The 10,809-nt window shown below is 35.3% G+C and overlaps 3 protein-coding genes across 4 annotated transcripts in view; 1 reads left to right on the forward strand and 2 right to left on the reverse strand.

Annotated features, from left to right (window-relative positions):
• Positions 1-1,446: 1,446 nt before the first annotated feature.
• On the forward strand, positions 1,447-4,746 carry LOC116002621 (transmembrane emp24 domain-containing protein p24delta3-like). The gene is made up of 4 exons (XM_031242788.1): positions 1,447-1,809; positions 3,343-3,555; positions 3,704-3,780; positions 4,325-4,746. The coding sequence occupies exons 1-4, from the start codon at positions 1,612-1,614 to the stop codon at positions 4,467-4,469; spliced, it is 633 nt and encodes a 210-aa protein (XP_031098648.1). The 5' UTR covers positions 1,447-1,611; the 3' UTR covers positions 4,470-4,746.
• A 50-nt stretch (positions 4,747-4,796) lies between these two features.
• Positions 4,797-6,508, reverse strand: LOC116002622. The gene is made up of 2 exons (XM_031242789.1): positions 6,064-6,508; positions 4,797-5,062 (listed from the first exon to the last, which is right to left on the reverse strand). The coding sequence occupies exons 1-2, from the start codon at positions 6,415-6,417 to the stop codon at positions 4,985-4,987; spliced, it is 432 nt and encodes a 143-aa protein (XP_031098649.1). The 5' UTR covers positions 6,418-6,508; the 3' UTR covers positions 4,797-4,984.
• A 566-nt stretch (positions 6,509-7,074) lies between these two features.
• The window catches only part of LOC116001912 (cyclin-dependent kinase E-1), a 12,580-nt gene continuing 8,845 nt past the window's right edge, over positions 7,075-10,809 (reverse strand). For both annotated transcript variants that reach the window (XM_031241868.1, XM_031241869.1), the window contains one exon: positions 7,075-7,552. The gene's annotated coding sequence lies outside the window, so the exon portion shown is untranslated. The remainder of the gene's footprint in view (positions 7,553-10,809) is intronic.

The raw sequence follows: 10,809 nt of genomic DNA on the forward strand, positions 1-10,809 counted from the left end.
GTTCTTCTTCCTACTTCATTACTCTTGCCACCACATGAGGATTTGGCTCTTTCGTATTCCTCGTGTACTTCTTTGTATTGAGTTTTAACCAGTTTATTTCCCTCATTATTTTCCAAATTTCCCTTGTGAAAGCTGCACGGTTTCTCCAGCACCATAGCCACCAAATTGGTATTGCGAAAAATTGCCCCAGTTGTCAGTTACTGTATTCTTCACACCACCTTTCAAATTCACAGATAACCAATGCTTAAAATTCATGTTATCTAACCTATTATTTTCTCACCCGGTTGCACTCTCATATAGAAGGGGGTGGATTCGAACTTCAGTGGAGATGATATTGATTTTTTGTGTTTCAGTAGCTTGAGAAAGTAGTTATGAACACGACTGTCTAACCAGGTGTGTTAATGTTGTAAAAAAGAAAGATATAGTCAATGTTGACCTTTTTTAATGGGGTTCTTGTTCACCACCGTATATAACATCTATACAAAGATATTGGTGCGCCATTTTTTTTCCTAAAATTTTAATTTTATAATATATAAATAATATCTAGTTTTAAAAATATATAAATATGTAATAAATTTAAAATTTTATAATTATAACTACACTTTTAAAAAGTATAGATTATAATGTAATACTGTAAAGACTTTAAAATATTTTTTAAATTATTAATTTAAATATTTTAATACATTAAAATGAAATGAGATGGAACAACATTTAAAAAATGTGGACTAAACTGAAACAACATGATTATATTAGAGCATCCTTATCAATGGAGTTTTTCACGGTTTTTGAGTAGTTTTTGTAAGTGTGATTAGAAAAGAGAAAATAAGAGGGGAAGAAAAAATTTTTAGAAAAAAAAAATATATATAAAAATGTATTGTTAGGAGCGCCTGACACGCCCGCTGGGCACCCTGCTTGGAAGCCACTTAGCCACGCGTGTGTGGCGCAAAGGCCCAAAATTTTTGTAGTGTTCCAATAACTTCATATTTGCAGATGAATCAAAATTTTCTCTTTCTTCTTTTGTCTTCCTTCTACATGTGCTTAGACTATTCCAATAATCTCACATTATCCTATAGTGTAGATGCTCTTAATGTCAATTCATGTGCAATCAATATATCATAGACTATGGTAAGGTAGACTAATTGCCTACGGTTTATGTTCAATATACTGGAAATTCATTTCTAATATATTGAATATTCATTTTTTAGTACACAACTTTAAAATAAAATTTCAGTATATAAAAAATGAACATTACAATGCCTAACATGGTAAAATTTGATAAAATTGCATATTTTATTAAATCATAAAAGCGAAAAAACGATTATAATTCTGAAAAAAAAATAAAAAAAAATTCAATGGGAAGACAGCGCAGGCGGCAAATGTATTGCCACTTCATACTTTGAAACCCACTCGCACGTAAATCGGGTTTATTCACACGCGCATCGCTACATTTCTTCCAATAGGCAAATAGTCCAACGGCCTAATCAGACGAGATCTCTCTATACTGTTGGGTGTTGGCATTGAACTCAAAGAAGATTGGTCACCTACTCTCAACGCCCAAGTCAATTTCACCTGCATATCGAGAGGAGAAGAGAGATATTGATCGGAAAGAGGATGATGAACTTGGTGGTGCTGTTGGCGCTGGTGTCTGCTGCGGCGGTGCTGCCAACCGGAGAAGCGCTGTGGCTAGACTTGCCGAGCTCGGGAACCAAGTGTGTATCAGAGGAACTCCACAACAACGTCGTCGTTTTGGCGGATTATTACATCATTGGCGATGAGGAGCATAAAGTAGTCCCTACCTTCTCCGTCAAGGTATTAAAAAAAAAAAAAACTGAATTGCTTTAGATTGTTGACTGACTCGCTATCTGTAGTTGCTCGAACTTCTATGGTTTATTATAATCTGTGTACACCGAGAAAATCGATTTAGGGGAAAAGAAGTAAGTTGAAAGATAGAATCATATGAAAGAAAAAAAAAGAAGAAATTTATTTGAAATCTGATCTGATGCTCCGTATAATGGGAAGAATATAGGGGGTGTTAATTGAATTTGTGAGTTTGACTAGTTGATAGCATTAAGCCATTAACTGTTGGTAAATTAATAGTTAATTTCTGCAAAATGACGTTTGATCAGCTTTTTAAATTTTAGCATTTTAGAGCTAAAATATTTATATTGAATATTTAATCAAGTCAAACAACTAATAGTGGTCAAATAAGTCAAAATTGACTGATAAACTAACTATATTACCAAATATCCTATGAATTTGACCAATGTTGGAGTGCAAAGGCAAAATGTTAGAAAAAGTTTGACAAATATTCTTATGCTTAGTCACTTAGAGATTTGCAATAACAATATAACATAGGGAGGAACAGAATGCTTTTCCTTTCACATGAGAAAACTTAAATACCATTTCTAAGTTTTGTGTTTGTTAATATATTCACTACTCATAGTTGCTCATCTGTTAGATAGATACTCATTTGATGCTGTTCAACTCTAGTCACCTTTGTCATATATTGTTTAAGGAAGCAGTCAAACTGGTGTTTTGACATACCTAAAAGCCCATCTAACAGGAACCAGATTACCTTGATCAGAAATTGGCATTCCATTGAGTCATGAAACTGAAGAAATTTCTTTATATCTCTACTCTATTTGGTTACACATAAATAGGTTTTAGCTTAGGCTTTAGATATTGCATGGGTGTTTGGCTTGCACATATTTCCTGAAAGAAATGCTCTTCCTATACTATTTTTTGAGCGAAAATAGATTAATGAATAAGATGAGAGACACACTTAGGAGGAACCGACTCCCAGATGCAGAGACCCTCTCTCGAGTCAGACTCTACCTATACTATAAGCCATCTGAATATTGAAAAATTGATCACTTCCCAATATTTCCTGAATGGCACAACACCCCTATTTCCATCTTGCACTGACTGAAATTTCAATTTTCATAACAGAATCCCTTGACCTTGTGACCCTTGATTCAATATTGATTCTAATTTACTTTTTTGAGAATCCTGTATTGGGTTCTTTGTTCTATGAGATAGCTTGATGAAAATTAAAACTCAAAAACTGCAGTTAATAAACAAATAAGTCATGGTAGTGCATGAGACAAAATCTAATGTGACCAAACCTGAATGAAATTTAGGCGGTTGAGAAGTGAACGGTTAACAATCATTCGGGTCATGCAGATACTCCATAGTGCTTATATTCAGCCTTAGAGCTGTTCATTTCCAATATTCTATGTTAAGCTGTACAGAGAGCCTAAACTTTGCAATATGAATCATCTCATCACACTTGTTCCACTCAAAATCAATTTTTTAAGTTTTACTTTTGCATATCCTCTATAGGTGACATCGCCATATGGAAACAATCTCCACCATCAAGAGAATGTTACACATGGTCAATTTGCCTTTACAACAACTGAGTCTGGTAACTACCTCGCATGCTTCTGGATGGATGGGAATTTACCAGTGAGTAAGGGTGCAACTGTTGGTCTTGACTGGAAGACAGGAATTTTTGCTAAGGATTGGGAATCAGTTGCAAGGAAAGAGAAATTAGAAGTAAAGTTCTTCCTTTCTTGGGTGGTGTTGGGTTGGGGGTTACTAATTATGCTACTGTTGTACAACACACAGATACATATATGTATACATGTGTGTTGTGTATTTCATGCTATATTCTGGCTCATATATGACCTTTCTTTTCCTTCAGGGTGTCAATATTGAGTTGATGAAACTTGAAGGATTGGTTCAAGCCATCCATGAAAATCTGAACTATCTGAAGGAGAGGTAAGTTTGGTACGCCAATGTTTTAAAGAATGATCTTTTATTACTTGTCTTGTGATGTTTTTGTCAGTCCTACTTGTCAAAGATTTATCTCCATCTTTATAGTAGCAGTTTAGCCTTTAAATGTAACAATTAGTAATGGGGATAAGATAACCCAAAATACTATATAGATAAGTCCAAGGATTTGGGTAGGTACACAGTTTCCATCCTAAACCCCATCAAATTGGGACACATGTTCACTTCTGAAATTTATGCACCTGATAAAATTTGTGTTTCTCATTACTCCTTTTTTTCTCATCTATGCTTCATTCATAAAGTGTTCAGTGATTCTTGAAATGCCAAATGGTTCTTCATATGTACATTCAAGGTGAGAAAATGACTTTGTGGACCGCACATTTGAATTTTTTACTGGGGTTCCACACCAAGATAACCATTGGATGGCACAGCCACCAGATTACTGGCTAAATTCACCCACCATATTTTGAAGGATTACCTATTGTTGTGTGGGAATGGTACTGACAAGCTGTTCTCTATTGTGTGTGTGCAGGGAAGCGGAGATGAGGGAGGTGAGTGAGAGAACCAATGCGAGAGTGGCTTGGTTTAGTATAATGTCCATTGGTATCTGTATAGTTGTTTCACTTGTGCAAATATGGCGTTTGAAGACCTTCTTTCAAAAGAAGAAGCTTATCTAAAGTTCAAGCTTCGACCTTTTCTCTCACAGAGAGAATCTCATAGGCTGATTTTCAACTTGTCCCCAACTAAATCTGTATCATATACAATTGTATACTCTACACACTATCGCCTTTGATAGGCTGAGCTTTGTAACCACAGTGCTACTGTGCTAGCATGTCATATTTCATCAAAGCTGCAGGGAAAGGAATTGGTTGGCCCTTGTGAGGTTTCAGTGTATGCTTTAGAAAACCAAATTCTTTTTAGAATTCTAATTACAAGAAATTTTCATCTCCATTATGTTAAGGTTATATGTCTGATAAATACTTGACTGAATATGGGCAAGTTAGTTCACAAAGGTAATCTGTGTGGCTGAATCCATAATCAATCTGAACTATCTTGGGGATATTCAAGTCAATAGGTATCCAAAACTATAGCAATAATACAAAAGTGTCTGGTTCTTGCATTGCAGAAGTTGCAATATATGGTGTAATGGTAAAAGTAACGGGATAACCAATATATGAAGATGAAAAATAATTTATTCACCCAATGCAGCTGTGATCTTCTTCCGAACAAGCTCAACTCCAAGCCGAGGAGATAATCTAGGAATAACTTCCTGTGATAGAATGATTTGAGGAGATTTTAAATCAAAGATGAGACATTTTTTTTTTGAAAGCAAAAGATGAGACATATAAAATAACCCTAACAAAAGAATTAGGGAAAATATGTTTCAGAAGCATCCAATGGTCAAGTGATACAATATTTATGCAAGTCTACTTATTAAAGTCATCTCAAACTGTTGGTAGTCAGTCTAAATTGGTACCTATAAATTGCTATTCAACATCATGAATAAACAATACCTGAGCTATCCAATCAATTTGTTGTCAAGAATTGAAAGCAACTCAAACTTGGAATACTGATCCAATAAAAACTAACTTCATTTAATTATCATCTATTCATGTTTTTTTTTTTTTTTAACTATAATATACTCGGTCTTTCTTGTACAATCATCTGATTAAGTATCATTCACATTGTTAACCTAAACAAACAATAAAAGTGAAAAAGCATTACTCCGTGCTTGCTACATGAAGGTGGAAGAGAGGAATTAACAGAGAAAAGCAAGACAGATGAACATTAGTTGATGCCTCCCTTAGATTAACCAAAATTGGCACAGAAAGGTTGGGCAATGTGAACCCCATTCCCAATTGAAAACAGTTCTGAACTTGGAAGTCTTAATGAATAACTACAGAAGAAAGTGAACAAATCATGGAGACAAAAAACATTCCATCACAACATATATATGCTAGTACTTATTCTCCTCATACTTAGACTTGGTAAGTATTTTCTTGCACTTACTCATCCCCATTCCCCTCAATTCAACAACCCCAAAATCCTCATTCTTGGTTGATTTATTTCTTTGAAAAGTAACTGCCTTCTTCTACCTTATCCTAAAAATATTTACATCAACACAAACTAAGGCTCAAGTTGAAGTAACCACACTTATCTAGCAATGACGGAGTTAAGTGTTAATTTAACTAATTCTCCAAGCAAAAGAATGATAGGCTAAGCATATGCATATACAGAAATGGCGTATGGTAAGTAAAAACAAAAAAATACCTCGGTGCCATCAGGACAGAGTCTGGCCAATACAGGAATCTCAAATTGGTAGGCCTTCTCCCATTCGGGGTTAGTTGTGATATCTCTCACCTCTAAATCAACCACATATTCGGAGCCGGAGATGGAGAAAGCGGCGGCCAGCTTTTCTTTGAGGCCATCACACAAACAGCAACCGGGCTTTGAGTATAATATCAATTTTCTCGAAGAAGAAGAAGAAGAAGAAGAAGAAGGAGAAGAGTAACAGTAGGAAACTACGGGAGACCATTTCCGGCGGAGATTGAAGGAGACGAGCGTGTTTCTAGCTGCTTGCCCTAGGAATCCTGCTCTCACTGCTCCGCCTACTGCAACCACCATATCTCTTTCAATTCCGCTCCTCAAAAACAATCATCAATTAGTTACAATCTACTCCATAAAAGATTGTGTATATTTTCTCACCCTTTATTTACCAGTTACCAATTTACCATGCCGCCATAGCCCATATCGAATCGACTAATTACACTAAAATTTTACTATTCGAAGTTAAACAAATACAGTACTTTTTATTTTCTAATTTCCACAATAGAAAATTCGAAATAATTAAGAAATCATAGGCAATATAATCCTAGTTTTTTTTTTTAAATAACAAAAGCAAAAACTAACAAGGTCAATCCAACAGCTTACTGTTCGAGTATTGAAGGCAAATTCAAATCCTAAATGTGGTAAGGGAACACTTGACTAACTTGAGGAAGATAGTGACTCGTAGATCATGATTTTATTGAAGAAAAAAAAAATCAAAAACCTCAAGTTAGTGACCCCGTAAATAAAAAATCAAAAAATATAATCCACTTTTTTCTGAATTGAGTAGAATATGATTTTATTTTATTGAAGAAAGAAAGAAATAAAATTATAACCCACTTTTCTCTGAATCAAGTGGAATATATCATGTCAGCAAAAAATACTCATAAAAAGTAGGAATACATGTAATATTACTTCTGAAATATGAATATATGAGTAAGGGGGAGGGCCAATACGTAAAGCAAAACCAAAAAAGTGATATCATTGAGAAGTTTCAACCTAGGGAGAGAGACTGGGATCAATTTCTTGAACCATACAAGTTATATACTACAAAAACAGATTAAGTAGGGGGAGGGCAAAGATGTAAAGCTGCAAAACCATAATCAACTTCATTGGAGTGTTTCAACCTACAGAGACTATGGTTCAATTTCTTAAACCATACAACTAATAAATACTAAAAATATAGATCCATGACAGGAGTGCAGTTTATATACAAAACAAGTACACGGCTGCCACTAATGGACCGATAGATCAAGCAATTGAGCATCTCTCGGCAATGCAGTGAAGTTGAAGCAACTCTGCAGCACAGTGGGGCAAGAAGGAATCGCCGTTATGAGTTGCCATGACGGAAATGGAGCCAAGTCGACCAACTTGCTTTGGAAGTAGGGCGGCTCTCATTCAAAATTCAGGCTAACAATGTGTAATAACCTTCCACCTGCATTTGCAAACCAAAAAACCAGTAAATAACCCTTGGCTTAGTGGTGGTGAGGACTCCTAGATCCAAGATCAGTGAGTTCAACACTTCAACCTCCCCCACTCTCTAATCTACTTAAAACAAAAACTTCAATCTTCCAACTCCCCATAGTGTCAAAATAATAAAACAACAAATGACATGAACTAGAATATTGAAGATTGAGTTAAGTCCACATAGATTGCAAGTTATAAGAAAAACAACCGAATTGACAAGGAGAAAAAGGGACCTCTGCCTATGCAGACTAATATGCAATCTTAATCAAGGCAGGTGTATTCGTGGTTGAATACCAAGTCAAAGTCTCTTCCTCCAGCACATCTCTGCATGAATATTTTTCTCTTCTTTTCTTTTTTTTTAGTGCCAATATTTTATACATGAAATTGTCTCAACAGTAAGTTTACACATTCTACTTGTAGAAACTTGTGCAGCTTTGGCATGGTCTAGAAAGAAACAAACAGATCATCCTAAAGAACAGCAAATATATTTTGCCTTCAACATTATATCAGGCATAGGAAGGAATATAATGAGTTCTATAAAAATAAAAAGATAAAAACATGGAGTGACAATGGATCTCATATTTACTCCTACTTCATCCCATGATGTTGCTTGAATAATTACAGTTATAATTTATAAACATATACGTATCAAGAAAAGTTAAATAAAAGTTGCAGTTCTGACATAAATTGTTTCTATTGAGACTCTTTTATTGTGCTAAGGCACATAAGGCATCCAATACATGTGCCAGATTCAGAAGAACAGATATACTGAATTAGTGAAAGTCTGAAAGATAGTCCATCTTGGAGCAAGGAAAAACATTAAACATTAATAACCACGGTTTCAAAACAAACATTATACAAGGCTTTTGTATTGTGCTATGTTGAGCTGGAGAACATAATGAGTAATGGCTTAAAATTTATACTGAAGGTATTGTTCAAGTTACCATGAAGGAAAAGATAAAACTTCGGTGAAATAAAGTGAATAGTATGAACCTAGTCAGATTTCTGGGTTGGATGAGTTAAAGAGAATAGACAAGCAGTGATCAAAAAGGTCTTATCTTAAGTTGCATATTCCATCACTTTAGTCATCCTAGCTTTCTGGTTTCCACATGCTGTTTCGAATCCTTAGTTGGGAACAAAGTTGTACATATGCTACCAGCTAACCATATCCTTAAATGAACTTTTTTAAACCTGTGGCTGAAAATTTTGTATTGTACAGCAAATGTAAAGGCATTAACTGAGTTATATTACACATATTCTCATTAAATTATTTCCTACTTCCTGACATATATGTTGATTGATCCATGTAGCAGGAGTATAACTTCCGGGAGTACAAGTAGCATTTTCAGCATTAACATTCAAAAAATCTTGTAATATAGTAATATAGACTAGTGACATCGGCAGGCCTTATGTTCAACTCCCAATTCTCTCAAATGTACTGAAAAACACAATTAAGCAACAGTGTCACCTTGATTCTCTATCAGTAATCTAGTCCACAGTTAGGGCTAGATACAGCAGCTGCTGTTCTATACCTTCAGGCTTTTGCCTAAGTACAGGCAACCACATGATACACACATTCACACAATCGCATATATAACAATACCATGATAATTCAGTACTTCAGCAAGTGAACCAATAAAGAGTTAAGGACCACAGCTCTTCAGGTTTCCCCTAGAGTTCCTCCAGACACTTCATTGATTACTCCTTTAACCCTAAAGTTGAGGGCATAGGAAGCTCACTGAAGTGTTTGGAAGAACTCCTGGAGTTACCTGATACGCACATTATATGCATTATAGATTGCTAGTTTGTGAGATAATTACTGAAGCAACTGTGTATGTATACTCGAGCACAAGAACAGTAACGTTGGGGTTGTTTAGCAAAGTGGAAAATTGGAGAATTTCTGGAAAACTAGGAAATTGGAGAATTAGAAAATTGGAAAATGCCGCAAACTTTTTTACTAAATTCAATTTTCCAACCTTAATTCTATCTCCATTCTCCCATTTTTCTAGCAAATTAGAGAATCCAAAATCAGCATTCTCCATTTGGAGAAATGGAAATACACAGATGAACAGTGCTCTGAGGTCGACGGATCGATTCCTGGCTGGGGTGCTGGGGGCAAGTTTTCCTTCTTTGTCCTTCTTCCTTTCTTTTTCCCCCCTTCTTCATTTTTTCCCATTCTTCTTTCTTTCTTTGTAATGTTATTTTGTTCATATTAAGTTTCTTCCATTTTTAAAAATATTTTTGTTGCAATATTTGTTATTTAACTCATTTTATAGGATAAGAATTACCGAATCCCGCCTAGGCGCCGATTAATCCTCGGCTAGGCGCTAGGCGCCGGTCAACCGCCTAGCGTATCACCTTAAATGGTGGTCTAGGCGGCTGGCCGGCTAGGGGACCGCCTAGGCACCGACTAGACCTCCTATGCACCAACTAGGTCGCCTAGTCGGCCAATTAACTATTGTTCTTCTTTTTTAATGGGTTATTTCACTCATAAGTCATAACAACATCATTTTGAGCGAAATAACCCTAAATTGTACAAACTCTAGATATTTTTTAGGTTAATATTTAATATTTTAGTATTAAATATTGAAGTATTATATAATTTATAATTATTAGTCTTTAAAAAATTGGAAATACTTAAATAAAATTTTAAAAAATAAAAAATAAAATAAAAAAACACACTGACACCATTAATCCCCGCCTAGGCGTCCTATGCGTTAGGCGCTCCCCGAGCGCCTAGCGATTTTTTCAACCTTGATTACCGTGCATGTGACATGTGCATTTAATTTAATTTCAATTATCACATTTTTAAATTTGTATTTTTTACAATTTTGAAAGGATGGGATTCTAGAAATTTGATGGAATGAGGTACAAAAGTATTTTTAAGAAAATTATATATATATATATATATTTTCCGGTCAAGTTACGAGGTGTCCTGAGCAGGCCTAACTGTTGGAGGCGCCTTTAAACCCATAACATACTCAGACTAATACCCGTTCGAACTCCCGACCTCTGTTAAGGGACGAGAGTGCACGGCCACTCACGCCAACCAAGCTGGTTAAGAAAATTATACTACGTATTAATTAGATAATGTGAGATACATATGCAAATAACTTGCACTTTAAAAGTGTAATTAATTAATTGTAATCCCTCTTTGCATATTCCCTTTCCTTTTTCTCCCTTGCGTACACAAAATTAGTCTCCTCCATCACCCTCCCCCCACCC

Source organism: Ipomoea triloba, chromosome 13 (assembly GCF_003576645.1).
Source record: "Ipomoea triloba cultivar NCNSP0323 chromosome 13, ASM357664v1".
Classification (NCBI taxonomy): Eukaryota; Viridiplantae; Streptophyta; class Magnoliopsida; order Solanales; family Convolvulaceae; genus Ipomoea; species Ipomoea triloba.